Source organism: Protopterus annectens, chromosome 2.part0 (assembly GCF_019279795.1).
Source record: "Protopterus annectens isolate FY-2018-M chromosome 2.part0, PAN1.0, whole genome shotgun sequence".
Lineage (NCBI taxonomy): Eukaryota > Metazoa > Chordata > Ceratodontiformes > Protopteridae > Protopterus > Protopterus annectens.
In genome coordinates, this window is record NC_056728.1 from 625,132,518 (window position 1) to 625,150,390 (window position 17,873).

The window sequence follows — 17,873 nt, forward strand, 5'->3', positions numbered from 1 at the left end:
GAGAGATGGTTAATGTGTTGAAGGATGATGCTTTTTATAAGAGAATTTCTCACGCTTTAGTCAAAAGATTATTTAACAAAGTGCAAGGAACATTGAATGGGATATTTTGTAATAAAGTGATTGATAGTGATATGTTGAAATATTTTTTGGTAGATCATCCTACCACCCCAATTATTCAAGGCTTGCCCAAATTACACAAAAGTACCACCAATCCACCTATGAGGCCTATAGTATCAGGTAGGAATTGGTGTACAGAACCAATATCTATTTATATAGAAAAATGCCTTAGACCTATACTGAATAAGATAGAGCATGTACTAAGAGACACATAGTATTTTCTAAGAGACCTTTATAAGATTAGCTCTATGGCCAAAGGTAGACATCTTTTAATGGTTACTCTGGATGTCATGTCTTTATTTACTGTCATTCCTAATATAACAGGCATGAACTATATTACCCAATTCCTACGGACATACTCTGATTTTTTCTGAAGAGAAGGTTTCACAAATTAGGGAGTTATTGACCATGGTTTTAGAGAATAATGTGTTCTTATTTGTGGACAATGTATATTGGCAGTGTAATGGCGTAGCTATGGGCACATCCTGTGCCAATAGCTATGCCAACGCTGTCATGGTAGTATGGGAACATGAGCATCTGTTGAATGGTCCCTTCTGGAGACATTTACTTTTTCTGTGTAGATTTGTAGATGATCTTTTTCTTTTATAGGATGGTACAGAAGAAAATCTGTTAGAATTTCTGAGATATATTGATAGTACTACCTCATTTTTAAAGTTTACCTTACATTTCTCTTACGAGAATATACATTTTTTGGATGTTATGATTAAGGTATACGTGGATTCATCATTATACTAGTCTACATAGGAAGGAATGTCATGTAAACTATCTTCTGAGTAGGAGCAGTATGCACCCTACTTATATATTTGATAATGTTATAAGGAATCAGATATTTAGGGCCTGCAGATTGAATGTGAGAGGATATTAGATTTTCACAAACAAATAGAGACAACTGGGGATGAATTATTGGAAAGGGGATATGATGATGCTGATATACAGAAGCATATACAGGAAATTAGTGCTCAGAGGCATACAAAGGCTATACCCTACTTCTCAAATATGTGGGAAGGAAGGAATCAGATAGTAAGGAACACCAGGCCAAAATTAAAATTATCCCTGAGTTATTCAAGTAACGTGAGGTCTTATATGAATATTATACAGAAACACTGGGCAATACTTACTACTAACAAGGACATAAAAGGTTTGTTAGATGATAACCCCAAATTTCTTTTTAGAAATAAAAAGTCATTGAAAAGATGATTATGTGTACAAAGTGGAGTTAACACACTAATAAATGATACAGGGACAAAGCCTTGGAGAAAATGCTAATTTTGCAGTTATATAGATATGAATAATCGGTTCATACACCAGACCAAGGACGGTGTTATACTTTTAAAGTCCATGCTACCTGTGAAAGTCAGCACATTGTAAATTTGACACATTGCCTGGAATGTGGAAAATTCTACGTAGGTAAGACAGACAGAACCATTAAGGAGAGGATATGGGAACATGTCTATCATATAAGGAAACAGAGTAAATCTAATGCCTTAGCAAAACATGTTGCTAGCACTAATAATACACATATCTTCAGATTCCTTGCTATTGCTAGGAGTTTTTAAAGTTCAAGAGGGGGAGATGTTTGTAACAAAACTGAAGAGCTGGAAGCCAAATGGATAGTTACACTTAGAGCTGACACAGGCCATGGCCTGAATGAACATATACCATTGAGACCTAAGTTAAAGTCTAGGCCTTTATTTAGATGAATTTACAAGTTTTTAAAATGTATGTTAATATATATATATATATATATATATATATATATATATATATATATATATATATATATATATTTTGGGGGGTTTTTTGTTTTTCATTAGCAGTCACTAGTTTATGTTATAAAAAATATATTTTTATTTTTGAATATTTTTATCTTGAATATTTTTATTCTGAATATCTTAAATACTTGTATATTTTAAATAGTATTTAGCCAATAGGCTTTGTGCTTATGTGATCATGTGATGAGTTGGACTGTATTTAAGAAGGATCTGTAATGTATTTGAGGAATACACCTGATGAAGCAGTTGTGAAAACGCTTGTGATATTAAAGTTCTATGTTTTAGTCTGGAGCCCAACCTGTGTCGACCGTTTGTTTTTGGATTCTTTACAGCTTTTTTGTGGACACAGGTATCTGGGAGCTGTTGTTTTTTGTTCCTTTTGAACCATCTACATATGTCAACCTTTTGCAGTCAGTCCATCAGCTGTTGACATTGTGGTGTGTCAATGTAATGCAGTGAAGTCATATACTCTTAGTCAAAACCTGGGTCTGCTGTATTTTTGTTCACTAAAGGAGCACTGAATAGTTTGAGTGCTAGAGCTTTATTTGCGATTTTCTGTCTTGGTTTGCTTCTGTGCACCTAGTGGGACTCTTCACATGCAATTTGCATATATATATAGGTCTACTACTCCATATGATCGAAGACTACATTACCAAGATCAAATGAACGAAACAGCACATCGAACATTTAAAATCCCGAATCCTACATAATCAGTCAGTCAGGTATGATAGACTGAGAATCCCTGGGTGGAGGGATAATCCCTTTCCCTGGGGATTCCATGATCTTGGAGTTAGTATGTATAATTAGCATGGGGTGCAGAGGGTGCAGCTTTCCCCCTCATCCACTCACAGATAATTGATCATCTCCTAACCAATAAGCTACTTCCAAACTCACAACATGGATTTTGGCCAGGCCACAGTTCCACTACTGCCCTGCTACAGTTTACCAAGACTGTAAACCAATTAAAAAAATAAATGTCAAATAGTCTCCTCAATATTTCTAGATATTTCAATGGTAGTGTCCCACAATCAGCTCCTCCTAGAACTAGCATCCCTTAACATATCAAAAAATACCTAGCATGGTTCCAAAATTACCTCACAGATCACCATCAAGCCGTCAAGTTGCAAAATGATCTCTCGTCGACACTCCCTGAAACTGTAGGTGTTCCACAAGGGTCAATCCTAGGTCCACTGCTCTTCTCTGTCCTCACCAATAACCTCCATGATGCAACCAACCTTGCTACCACCATACAATATGCAGATGACTCTACTGTCATCTGCTCCATTCCCTCCTTACCACATCTACAAGACATCACCCAGAGATCCTTCTCCGCTATCAGATCCTTTCTCGATAAATATCAGCTCATCCTAAACCCCAGCAAAGCAAAGCTAATGCTATTCTCTAACAAGAACCATAAAACAAGCAATCTGAAATGGGACATTAATATCACCTCATCCAATCACACCCTAATTCAACCAATCACTGAAACCAAATTATTAGGTACCACTATTGATAATAATTAGAAATCTGACAAGCACATATCTCTGGCAATAAAAAAGGCTCACATAAAATTAGGTTCTCTATACAGGATTAAGCCCTTTCTAACTAACTCATCCAGACAAGCAATCACCAGGACACACCTACTACTTACCTGACTCTATGCCTCCCCCATACTAACAAACCTAAGGAAAACTGATCTAAACAAACTTGAAACTTGCTACTACAAAATATCCAGATTAACTGCCAACCTACCCCACAGAACCCACCACTGCCTCACCCTAAAAAAACTCAAATGGCTAGAGCTATCTAATCTATTATCCTTAAACCAACTTACCCTAACCCACTCCATAGTTTACCAACCTTACAAATGCCCAGCCATACACAACCTAATACAAATACATCTCAACAATAGGGCGCTAAGATCGTCCAATAAGCCACTATTAAAAGTTACAGAATCCACCAATTGCTTTAGCGACTCACTTTACTCTAATGTCATCTCTAAAGCATGGAACTCTATCCCTCAGAATATTCTAATTACCATGGACCCTGGCCATTTCAAATACCTGCTAAAGATCTACCTAAATAACAACTGGTCCTGCTCTTGCTCCTCACCTGGATGAACTTACACAAAATCCCCCCACCTCGCGCCCCCCCCCCAAATCTGCCTAATAACTTCTATTCTAATGCATATAACATGTTGAAAAACATATCTTGTTTGGCAGCTACCAAACACTATTGCATTGCATGATATTGTAATAGTTGCTTTATATTGTATACTTGCTTTTTATTATCTGCTTAATTTTCTATGCCGTTATGCAATGTAATTGTCTGCCTTATTATTATCAGTATAATTCCTGTGCTAATGTACTGTGTATTTGTCTGTATGTGGAACTTTTCTCCCTGGGCCTCCACTAAAAATGGGCAACAAACTCAGTCGGACTTAACAAATGTTACATAAATAAAAAAATAAATAAATAATTGAAATCTACTCCCTGGACGTCTCCAACCAATCCATTAAGCTATCTAACTATACAAAACAAATTAAAACCTTCCAAAATGCTTTCATCAAAAATAACTCACTCTAAATGGAAACCAAAATGTCCCACAAGTGAAACATCCCATAATCCTTTACAACCTTAAAGAAACACTATGTAAACACTGAATTACAAAATACCTGAAATAAGGAACTAATCAAACATGAGTATAGTCTAAGGAGAAGCTAACCTCAACAAATAAATAAAAACTACAACTATTTTTCCTTTCTTCATTTTAGTAGTGGAGCTCCGCCCCCACATCCCTCAGAAATTAAATATAACAACTCCAAGATCGCACTATCTTTCCTGTAAGTAGTGTATTTTTGATTATGTGAGATTCAGGATTCTAACTGTTCGATGTTGTGCCATTTCATTCATTTCATCTCGGTAATGTGGTCTTCGATCATATATATATATATATATATATATATATATATATAGATATATATATATATATATATATATATATATATAGAGAGAGAGAGAGAGAGAGAGAGAGACAGGGAGATATATTAATATTAAAATAAACAAAACTCATTAATGACGACATCTGGCTTGGCAATACACTTTGGTCAGCAAAACAGATGGTCAAAAGGTGTGCAAGATTGATGAACCCCATGATTGGGGAATATTCCCCCTTTTTCAGAGATTTTGTGAGCTTGGACTTACTATATATAATTAGCAGGGGGGTGCAGCCCTCTACATGGGGGTGGCAGGGTGCAAAGCTCCCTTCAAAAAATGTTTTACTATTGCATGCCCTGAGATTAAGCTCAGAGCATGAGCGCTGCCATGTCAACCTTCTTTTTTTCAATTTTATATAGATATATATATATATATATATATATATATATATATATATATATATATATAAAATCACTTCTTAATCTCAAAATACTGAAAGATCGAGTTTCAGTATCTCGAGACTAATATCGCAAAAGTGCAATTAACTGAAACTGTACTTTACAGAGTCTTGCATTATCAAATGTGCTGCTGAGGTGGTGTGTTGTGGCTTGTGTTTGCGGTGCATTGTGGTTTGGGAGTGAGATATGGTGGATGATGTGTGGCTGTGTAGGGAGATTCAGGTAAGTTGTTAGTGTTCAAGGGTTTTGGGTAGGAGGGTTTGTTTTGTAGTGTTGTGGAATGTTTTGGGAGTTGGGTGGGTTAGATGGATGAGTGTATGTGTGTTATTGTTGAGTGCGGTATGTTTTTTGAATGTGCAGTGTGTGTGTGATGATGTGTGAAGTAAGTGTAGGGTGCGTGGTGGTAGGTTATTAGTGTCTTTCGTGGTAGTGTGACCTCGGAGTTGGTATATATAAGTAGCGGGGGTGTGGGGGGTTTTGTTGGTGTGTATGTTTGGTATTTTAAAACAAAAAATAAGTTGAGCACTTTTGTTCCATTTATTACAGAACTTCTTCAGAACAATTTGTTTGGTATAGGTTTAGGGGTGGTGATGTTTGTTATGTTGTGCTGGAGGTTATATTGCAGAACTGAAAATTCGATATTTGGAATTTTCGGTATAGTGACATTCGGTTTTGTGATATTTCGGTATAGTGGATGCTCGGTATTTAAGTCTTGAGATACTGAAAGTCGGTCTTTCAGTATTTCAAGATTTAGAAGTAGACCCATATGTGTATATATATATATAAATATATATATATATATATATGTGTGTGTGTGTGTGTGTGTGTGTGTGTGTGTGTGTGTGTGTGTGTGTGTGTGTGTGTGTGTGTGTGTGTAAAACCAAAAAACCTCCCTGGGGTATAATTGAACCAATGAAATGACAAAACTTCTCCTTGTCTGTCAAAATCAATTACTAGATTGAACTGATGTAAAAAAATGAGCATATAGAGTGGTAAATAATTTTTCCAACTGGTGTTAACAGAAATAAACTTAATAAAATTGGTGAACTTCTGAAATATAAAATTAAGAAGTCTAAGGAAAATTATGAATGTAACTTGATTAGTGACATACAAACCACTAAACAGAGAAAAAACAGTCCTGTTCTACCCAATGACCACCACCGGACAATCACTTAGCGCTTGATTAGGCTTTTTATAAATATATAAATTTGCAAAATACAGAATTTTCAGTAATTAAGCCTATCAAATTAGATAATGGGATAACCTGCAATGACAGGTTGTTGTTAGTGAATTTAATGTCTACTTAAATTTTAATTCAGGTGGTGATTCAGATAATTGTAACTTATCTGACTTTGTATCAGGGGTATGTCCAACAATTCCTGAGTCAGCAATTATTTGGGCTTTAAATAAAATTAAGACATCTGCCTCAATGGGTCCTGATTGAATCCCATGTTATTTACTATTTAGATTGAAGGATGTTTTATCACCTGTCTTACATATAATATGCAACAAACTATTAGTTAATGGATGTGTTCCTAACTCTTGGAAACCTTCATGTGTTATCCCTGTTTATAAAAATGGTGATGATGAAATTACAAAAACTATAGACCTATCAGTTACTTCTTTGCTAGGGAAACATTTGAAAGATGTCTGATAGAGTTAATGAATTTTAGTTTAAATAAGTGTATAAAAATAGAAAATAAGTGGCGGAATCCTTCAAGTTTTACGGATCTTGAAGTGGGAGACCAATGTCAAAGCCATTGATGAGGGAAAGGCAGTCCATACAGCCTACCTCGATCTGGCGAAGGCCTTTGATACAATACCCCACTCGGGTATCATTGAAAAACTCATCAGCTTAAATGTTAACCCATACATCACAAGATGGGTTGCAAACTGGCTGAGTGACAGAACCCACAGGGTCAGAGTTGCTGGCGCCATGTCAGACTCAAAGCCTGTCACAAGTGGTGTACCACAGGGCTCAGTCCTGGGCCCACTCTTGTTTGGCATCTACTTTTCCGAAGTACAAGCAAACACAGGAGGGTTATGGCTGACAAAGTTTGCAGATGACTGCAAACTGGGCCATAGTAGAAAACACATCTGACACAGATATCCTTCAGAAGGGTCTCACAGAAACGGATAACTGGTGCCAGAGCCATGGCCTAAAGTTAAATGCCAAAAATGCATAGTCATACCCTTCGGGAAAAACAAGGTTACCCCTAGCTACCAAATAGGTGGCAATCCACTGAGTACAGAAGAAGTTGTCAGGGACCTGGGGACCCAGGTTGATAGTAGTCTGTCATTCGACACCCATGTAGCTAAAGTAGTTAGGAAGACCTTCTACATTGCCCACCTTATCATGAAGGGATTCTCATCTAGATCAAGGGAGGTCATAGTCTCCCTATACTCATCACTCATCAGACCAATGATTGAGTACAATGCCCCATTCGGAATGTATCTGACCCGACACTTGCAGCAGCTGGAGAGGCCACAAAAGTTCCTCACCAAAAGGATAAAGGGTCTCAAACATCTGTCCTATGCTGCCCGACTGAAAGAACTCCAGCTCTATTCAGTCGCTTACCGCTTGCTCAGAGGTGACCTTTGCCTAACATACAAGGCCATGTCAAACCCAGATTTGATGAATATGCTTCACCTCAAAAAATCTAGATCCATCATTGCCACAAGGGCGGGAGACTTAAACCTCGACACGGCTATTAATAGGACGTGCTGGAGGGATAGATTCATCACCCAAAGACTCCCTATGCTGTGGAATAAAATCCCGGTATATGTGAGGCAGAGCACCTTGCTGGCCTTGTTCAAGAGAAATCTTGACCAATGGATGGGAGATCGCAGATATACCCCAGGGATTACCTCAGTGTCACTGCTCAACAGAGGCACAGCAAAATAATGGGTATAGTTCCCCATACTAAAGGGGTGGCGTAAGCCACAAAACTATGGGCTAGGCTTGTAAATGCCCTCGGGCAGATAGCCTAGTATGAACCTATGAACCTATGAACCTATGTAGGGTCCATCATAAAAAAGGCACAACAGTGAATATACTTTCTGCAACAGCTGAGGAAGTTCAACCTCCCACAGGAGCTGTTGATTTAGTTGTATACAGCAGTCATTAAGTCTGTTCTCAGCTCATCCATAACAGTCTGGTTTGGATCTCTGTCTAATCATGACAAAAATACGTTGCATCGAATAGTCAGGTCTGCCAAAAATATCATTGATGCTAGCTTGCCCTCCTTACAGGACCTGTACTATTCCAGAGTCATGAAAAGGACAGGGAAAATCATCACCAACCCTTCACATCCAGAACACCATCTTTTTGAACTATTACCATCAGCCAAGCATTATAGATTAATATGCACCAAAACAAGGAGATATAAGAACAATTTTTCCCCACAGGCCATCAAGTTCATAAACTGTTAACTCAGATTATTCGGTTGGAGTATTCTTTCTCCCAAGCCTCCCAGGATTCTGCAGTATTGTTTACATATTATTAATACTTGTTTCTTTCAGAACTTATTTCAGTATTTCTTGCACTGAGTTGCATTTTGCACCTTGTATGTATATGTATATTTACTTTTTTGTCTTGTTCTTAATGGTTGCATGTATGTCATTTATGTAATTCATACTTGGAGAGTCACTAAAACCAAAGTCAAATTCCTTGTATGCATGCATACTTGGCCAATAAATGTGATTTTGATTCTGATGAATAAAATTAGTATGACTATGGGTATTAGGGACTTGGACCAACATGGTTTCATTAGAGGTAGATCTACCCAGAGTAATATTTTTTTTATGATCAGGTCACTGTGGCTCTAGATACGGGTCTTATACCAGGAGTTAGTTTTTTTTGGATTTGGCCAAGGTTTTTGATAGCCTTCCCAATCAAGTTATCAGAGAGTGTCTACTAAAATGTGATACTACCTGTTATATAATTAAATGAATATTGTCTTGGTCACACAACAGGAAACAGAGTCAGGATAAATAATATTTACACAAACTATTCACTTGTTAAATTTGTTGTCCCTCGGGGCTCTATTTTGAGACCTGTCATATTTAATTTTGCATTTTCTTCTATACCAAAACATGATATATGTTGGATATTTAAATATGCAGATGATTGTCAAATAGAGATTATAACTCAAAACAGATCTGACTTTGACCAGCTTAACAACTATCTTTCAAGACTGAACAATGGGCACTTGCTGTTAGTCTCACATTTAGTATGGATAAGTATAAAGTAATGTTCTTCTCTAATATGATTCAAATGCATTCTACCTATTTATCAGTTACTATGCTTCAGGTTGTGAATTCTTATCATGATTTAGGCATTTATGTCTTTTAAGGGACATGCTGAAGAGGCCTCAGGCAAGGCTATTAAGTATATGGGTTTTCTGTTGAAAAATCTTACTATAAAAACTGAACACTATCGATCTAGTTATTTAAAACATACGTGTCCTATTATTGAATATAGTATTACATTTATTACATTTTGTACATATACACAAGCAAATCTCTTTTGCTGGGAAAGGGCTCAAAGGAGATCATACTCCTCAACCTCTTAGAGCATGAACTCTGGGCAAAGCCATGAATAAAAGTGGGACAAAGGCCCAAAAATAAGGACAATTTTTAAATCTTGCTCTTACAAACTTAGAAAGTTGATAGAATAACAGATTTTGCATCAGCGTAAATTTTCTGAAGGGTATGAAGTCTGAAACTCAAATGTCTGTCATTAGTTTTTAACTTTAGTCTTATGATTTGTCACTAATTTTCCAGAAAAACAGAATTTTATGAAAAGCAGAACAAAAATATGAGGCAAAAATCTGGACATTCTGCAAAAATCTGTACAGTTGAGAGGTATAAAGGAGATTCACACAATGGATAGTCTCCTTGAGAAACTTAGACTATTACTCTAGGTGTAAACATTTGAATTTGTATCCTACTAGTTATAGATATCTACGAGGTAAACTTAACGCGTGCTTTAAAAACATTTCATGATGTTAGTTTGCAAATTTTGTTTGATATTGAAGTTAATAATAGTTTAAGAAGTTTAAAACACAGCAATTTGAAATGTATTACTAAAATGGGTAAACATAGTGTTAGACATTTGTTTATTACTGTTAAGATGACAACGATGACACATCTTTAGAACAGTTTGCCTGTACACATAGTATCACTTAAGGGACTGGGCTGTTTTAAAATGAGTTTGGATAATTGGTTTGGTGATAGGGTATATGAATCTCCATTATACAAATAAGTGCTCCAAAGCACTGTATATAAAAGTATGTATGTCTGTAACGTAAATGATGGATTCCCTTTATAAATACATTGTGCTGTGCTCTGAGTAGTTAACATTTTAACTTCTTTGTAATTTTTACAGCCAGAGCAGGATTCACGAATATGATGTAACCTTGAAAGAAATCTATTATATAAAGAACTGTGTTGACAAATTAAGTTGAATATGAGGTGACCCCCCAACCAATTTGAAAAAGTTACTATTAAAAAAGCCTTTGGACTTAGACCTTTATAAATTTAGGGTTTCACTCACTTTGTTAATTGTTGTGACATATTATTGTAATGCCATTGCATTATATATATTTTTTAACTTATTACAGTGAGGAAATATGTTTGTAGATTCACTTTTATTTGATTTTAAGGAGTTGAAATGTATTGATTGGTATTTTCATGACTGCAGTTTGATATAAAAGCTCTGAAGGAGTTTTGTAACGTCTATACATTTGAAAGTGCTTAACAATTTTAATAAAACGTGTTTTCATCAGTTTACCCTCTGGCAGCAACAACTACTTTCCTTTCTGTTGTGAGTAGTCTTCTAAACTGCAATTTCTTAACAACAAGATATTTATGAGGAGTTATGAGGTGGCTATTTTAAATTACTGTGTCTTGAGCAACAGATTATTGTTTCTGGGTATGGGTATATAATATCTGTTTATTAATACATATGACATAAAGTTCAACATACTAGGGCTTTTTAAATATCCAATGTTTATGAAGTGATATGAACACTGTGCTCAGTAATGTAACTGTGGTTAGAATACCAAAAATTGTAACTCAGGAACTTGTGTAAGAATAATAAAACAATGACTGAATATATACCTAGATGAAAACTCATTAAATTCCACAGCTGCTGATAGCATTTAGTGGCCCAGCTTCAATAAGGATGCATGAACATGAGAAAAATGCTTAATAAAATAAATATGTGCTTCATAAAGCAGTAGTAATCTGGGAAGGACATTCCATACTTTCTCCTTAGTTATCCAAGAAGGCATCTTGATGCTGTATGAACTGGTTAAACATTTTAAAAACTACAAATTATGCTATTACAAAAAAATGAGAGCTTGTGAACAGTTACTTCGACTACGTCTCCCTCAGTATGTACTTAAACTACCTGCAGACCTTGGAGATTATGTCTATGTATGTATGCTTGGTCCCTGCAAGCACATGTAAATCTCAGTGTATTCATAAGTAAAAACTGTTTTATAGCATGTTGTCTCACTCATCCTATGTCTTTTGTCCAGATGTTTCTTCCCTGTCTCACGGCAGGAGGCCACTGACATGCTAGAAAAAAATCCTGAATATGGAAGTCTCATTTTACGGCCCGGAAATGATAGTCAGAACTTCTCTATTACCATCAGGTTGGTATTAAGAGTATGTGGAACCATAGGTGTCTATCATTTTAGTTAAAGATTTATAAACTAAACGAGTTTGTCAAGCAGCACACACACTAGTGTTTGTTAATAATGTAAAAGGTAGCAGATTTACTCAGCTCCTCTCCTCTACATTTTGACACTCCAGAAAAGATCGAAGTATCTTCTGTCATGATTTTATTAACTTTACAGAAATGGGACAAAGGATATGAAAGAAAAAAGTCACAGATAGATAAAGTCAGTAGCTGTTCTTTGCTAATGCTAAAATTACTGAACAGATAGTGGTATATTAAGATTTACCTTTAATTTTACTAGCAGTATCTTTTCATAGATTTAAGAATAAATCAATATAAACTTTTTATTACTTCATAAGCTAATCTATGACCCTTTCTTCTAACACATTAAAGCATCTTTAGTAATGGAAAAATTATCAATATGCCCTTCTTGTAGATGGTCAGATGTCCTTCCTTTGTAGTAGCAGATCCATTAATATTGCAGTATTAAAGCTACCTTTATTTTTTTCTTTTGTCATATGTTTATGCTCTTTTAGCTATCCATACTGTCACTCTTGATATATTGTGGCTATACAGCTTTTTGGAGATGGAGAAACAATAGTAGAAAATCTCATTTTGTAAAATAGTAAGAGATGACATAGAATCTTAATGTACTTGTAGGTAGGAGGAACACCATCACATGTCTCTTCTGAAACCAACATTTGTTTTCTCCCTGCCCTTGAGATTTTTGTTTAAAATGTGCTTAGACTTTACACTGGCAAGCTGATCACAGGTTCAGAGATGCTATCAAAATCAGAGTTTCTGGCCCAATCATTCTCTCACTCATTTGCTCACTCAGTAACTAATTCTCTCACTCACTTGCCAGTTATTCACTCACTAACTCATTCACTTACTCAGTGGCTAACTCATTCACTCATTCACTCATTCACTGGACTCACTTATTCACATCACTCAGTTATTCAGTCACTCACTCAGTTACTCCTTCACTCACATCTCACTCATTCACTAAACGATTAAGTCATTCACTCTCTCACTATTACCCTCACTTAGTCACTTACTTACATACTCATTTAGTCACTCACACACTCACATGTCATTTGGCCACTCATTTACTCATATGTTAGTCACTCATTCACATTTATGCAGGTAATTTTTTACAGTAATTATGCTTTGTTTGAAAATTTGTCTGCACTGACTTTTAGTGATAACATTCCATGTGTTTAGCATACAGTTCTATAAATAAAATTTAAAAAAGTGATAACGTTTTTGCGTTGCAGCTTTCCCACCATGAAACACTACAAGGTATCAAGGACACCAGGTGGTTATGTCATTCAACTTGAGAAGCAAGTAAGTAAAGTGTGAGGCCACAAACCATCATTTTGTTCAACATATCAAACAGCTTAGTATTTCAGAAATTTTATGAAAGTTTGTATAAAGCTGAGAAATATGGAAATAAAGAAAAGCTATAAATGGAAATGTTTATGGAAGAATAAAATGTGCCAAAGTTAGAGGTAGATAAGGTTCAGTTACTGACAGTTAGGCTAAGAGAAGATGAGATAAAAATGGTGATGTATAAGCAATCTATAGGAAAGTCCCCAGGAATAGATGGTATTCCTGGAGAAGTTTGGAAGCTAGGAGGGAACAACTGCTAAAGATCTGGAAGGTTTTGTTTAACAGTATTTTAAGAGGAGGAGAAGTACCCACATCCTGGAAAAAAGGGGTGGTAGCTGTAATACCTAAAGAAGGTAAAGATCCATCAGATCCAACTTCATACAGGCCCATTTCAATACTAAACCATAATTATAAAGTGTTCATGTCTATAATGGCTGAAAAATGTCAAAAGTGATGCCAAAATTGATAGATATGGATCAGTGTGGTTTTGTGGAGGGGAGGCAAACATATGACAACATTACAAAACTTTGATGATCCAGAGAAGAGCAGAATGTAAGAAAATACAACTATTAGTGGATCTGGATACAGAGAAAGCATTTGACAGAGCAGACTGGGACTTTATGCACATGGCAATGGAAGTATTTGCTTCCCCCTGACACAATTATAAGGTTGATTAGAAGTATATATGAAGGATCAGAGACAACAATTAAAGCCGGTGGGGTCCTCTCTGAAATTTCTGCTTGAGTAGAAGAACCAGGCAGGGGGTGTCCTCTTTCACATTTGTTATTTGCATTATATTTAGAACCATTGGCAAAGAAAATAAGGGACTCAGAAATTCAAGGATTTAATTAGTATGGCAGTCAAGAAAACTGGCTCTGTTTACAGATGATATTATTTTATACATAAAAAAAACAGAAAAGGACATTACAGTATTGTGGAACATTTTAAGACAGTTTCAAATATTTTCAGGATACAAAATTAATGAAGCTAAAACAAAGGCGATAGCAGTAAATTATGTACCCACATATGAATTGGTCCAACAATATCCATATTTATGGGGACATGATAAAATGAAGTATTTAGGAGTATGGATTGGAAATTACTCTGTCGTGGCAGCTAAGGATATGTGGAAGAGGCTAAATGGAATATAATACAAGAATTGAGAAAATGGAGGCTTTGTTATATGGATATGAACAGCAAGATACAAACAATTAAAATGTTTTAATCCCTCTAATCTTATACATAGGTTGGGCATATTTTTTATCAACCAGAGGAGAAGTTGTGGACAGCAATTGAAAAAGAGCTGAATGATTTTATCTGGGAGGGGAAGATGGCAAGGGGAAATAAAGTGTGATAAGCTGAGTCTTCCACTAGAACAAGGCGGACTAGGATTACCCAATTTAAGGGGGTATTTTAGAAGAACACAGTTAAGGCTCTTATACATAACACAAGCAGAAAACTACAATTCAAGGTGAAAAGGGGTGATGATGAAATGGGAGGGGGACTCAAGAAACAAGGAGAAACTGAGATTTTGGATGCAAACTCTTAAGGAGAACTAAAGTGATCATACAGAATATTATATTCACAAAATAGCAGGGAGTATTTTAAGGACGAAACCAACATGGGAATGGAGAAAAGAGCTTCTGCCAATAGGGATGACTGCAGTTAGGGATGCAGACAATAGGCAAGAGGGGGATGGGTTTATTGGAGAAAACTGACAAAGGAACCAAGGTATTGGGAGCAAATAACTAGAAATGGAAAGGTAATAGAATGGCAAGATGCCAAGAATTTATTTAGACTCCAGGTTAGAGATTGCCTTCCCTATCAAAGATTGATATCAGAATATAAGCAAAGAGAAAGAAATAGGAAAGTCTTAAATGAAAGTTTTTAATAGAATCTAGAACAGAAGCTGCAGTTAAAAAAGGAATAATTAGTAGAGCATATAAAATATTGCATGATAACTATAAGAATCTACCAGAGGAGTTAGAAAGGATTGGGTAGAGAGATTGGATAAACAATTCACAAAGAGACAATGGGGGATATATGTATATCTCACAATTATGCAACAGAGTCTAGAAGCTCTAGGATGCTTGCCTGGAAGTGTTTATATAAGTATTTTTATACCCCAAGCAGACTCCAAAAAATTTTTCCTCAGGTGATACGAAATGTTGGAGGTGTGACAGGGAAGAAAGAGGCAGTTGGGAACATGTTTCTGAGAGTATAATGAGCTGGCAGACTTTATAGATTCCCTGTGGACCGGTCTGTTGGAGATGCTGTGTGAGCAGATTGGATTGACTTGAGAGATGATTTTTTTGAGCTATGATACAGAATCAGAATTGCCTAGACATAGTAAAGCCTTGTTGAGTCGAATTATAGTGCCTACCAAAAAACATTTACTAGAAAATCAAAATCAGAGTCTAAACCAACTTTACTAGAAGTAGTGAAAACAGTAACAGAGATAAAACAAATGGAATTGGGATCTTTAGAAAAGGGAAGGAGCATATTGCATGGAAAAAATGGGAATTGTGGGAACAATATATGCAAAGAAGGAACAACATTTAAAAGAAGGCAAGGTTTCAATAAGTTGTATAATGCTTAACTGACAATGACTGGTTAGATTATAAGTGCTGTATAATGTTTGCAACTACAGTTGTTTCAATGGTGTCTGTGATGCATAATGTTTGCAACTAACGTGGTGTCAATGTTTTTCATTCATATAAATGTAAGACTGCCTATGTCATAAAGTGATAATTTAATAAAGATGTTTTAATTTAATAAAGATGTTTTTTCTTAAAAAAAAACATATCAAGCAGCTTGGTCTGGAATAAAAATATAATACCATTTACACTGTATATAAAAAGAAAACTTATGTACAGCCTTCCTAATAACAATCATTAAAATTTATGATAAAATTGCAATGTGTCTATTTCACAGATTATTGTACAGGAGTATTATTTCTTTCTTTTGATTTCTTTTCCACTCGCACTGTATCCAGTGATACTGTATGTCAACAGCTCTGTGTTAAAGAGACCCCATTTCATCATGCTTGCATGGTAGTTACTACAGATAACTTCCTTTTATCTGGAGGATATGACTTTAGTAATTATTGGGCCAGGCAGAATAATTTTCTAGCAGTAGTCGATACATGATCTTCAAATGAAAGTTCATCATCCGCAAATGTGCCTAGATTCTTAATAGTGGTATTGACTTTTAGGGGGATATCTTTTATTTGGTTGATGCAGAGGTTTTCATGATCCCTAAAGAGTCCTCTCCTACATTTTTGAGCATTAAGATTAAACCCATTGTTATGACATCAGGAATTCATGTGGTTTAGACCTTCTTGCATAGTATATGCATCATTTGGAGAGTTAATAATAGCACAAGTTTGCAATCATCAACAAACTTTGTCAGCCATTGACCCTTAACATCAGCTTAAGTATCAGAAAAGTATATGCTGAAAAATAGTGGACCCGATACAGATCTCTTTAGAATGTTATTAGTGACAAGTCTTTTAGAGGAAATCATGCTGCCAACATACCTCTCAATTGTCGAGATTTTTGCAGAATGTCCAGATTTTTACCTCATATTTTTGATCTGTTCCTCATAACGTGTGATTTTCTGGATGCTTTTTGGCAAATCAGTGAGGACTGAATTCACTAAACAATGACCAGATTTTTAGTTTTAGACTTCAGATCCTTCAGAAAATGCATGGCATTCTAGAAACTTTCTGTGTTTATAAGAGCAATATTTAAAATTTGTGCCAATTTTTGGGACTTTGTCCCCTCTTTATTTTTGGATTTGTCCAGATTTTTTTGTGCTAAGAGGATGAGAGCTATTGCTGCCAACCATAACTATATGTGTTCTCTCAATGAGCCAGTTTGCTAACTAATGGGTTACATGGGGTTTAGTATTCAAGTTAGTGAGGTTTTTGATAATATCAGTATGAGATTGTGTCAAAGATCTTAGCTACATCCAGGTAGGTAATATACACTGACTGGCCATTATCTAGTGATTCCATCACTCCTCAAAAAAGTCCACCAGACACACCATATAACCTCTGAGCATAAGAAATCTGGACAGATTCTAAAATAATGGGGGACAAGGACCCAAAACAGGGACATATTTTAAATATTGCTCTTATAAACTTGGAACGTTGCTAGAATAATAGGATTTGTGTTCACATGCATTTTCTGAAGGATATGAAGGTGAATATTATTTTTAGCAGACAAATGCATTCTTTACAAGGAAAAATTAAAAACAGTCATCAGTTTGTCCATATTATTTGATTACGGTCTCGATACCTTGACAGAGTTCTGACTTCTCACCCACCATAAGTCATACTGTTACCTGTGGAAGGAAAACGGTGAGACAAATAATTTTAATGGGCAGCATTTTGTCTGGAATCATATTATAGAGTGGTCTGAAGTGAAACAGGTGCACTCACACAAAGGCTGACAGTGCATATCTGATAACAGTTTGTAAGTCGTGG

At 35.8% G+C, this 17,873-nt stretch overlaps 1 protein-coding gene across 1 annotated transcript in view; it reads left to right on the forward strand.

Moving 5' to 3' along the window:
• The window catches only part of LOC122792765 (signal-transducing adaptor protein 1-like), a 575,382-nt gene that overhangs the window by 449,618 nt on the left and 107,891 nt on the right, over positions 1-17,873 (forward strand). The window contains exons 8-9 of the mRNA XM_044060337.1: positions 11,850-11,966; positions 13,270-13,339. Coding sequence (XP_043916272.1) covers positions 11,850-11,966; positions 13,270-13,339 — 187 coding nt within the window. The remainder of the gene's footprint in view (positions 1-11,849; positions 11,967-13,269; positions 13,340-17,873) is intronic.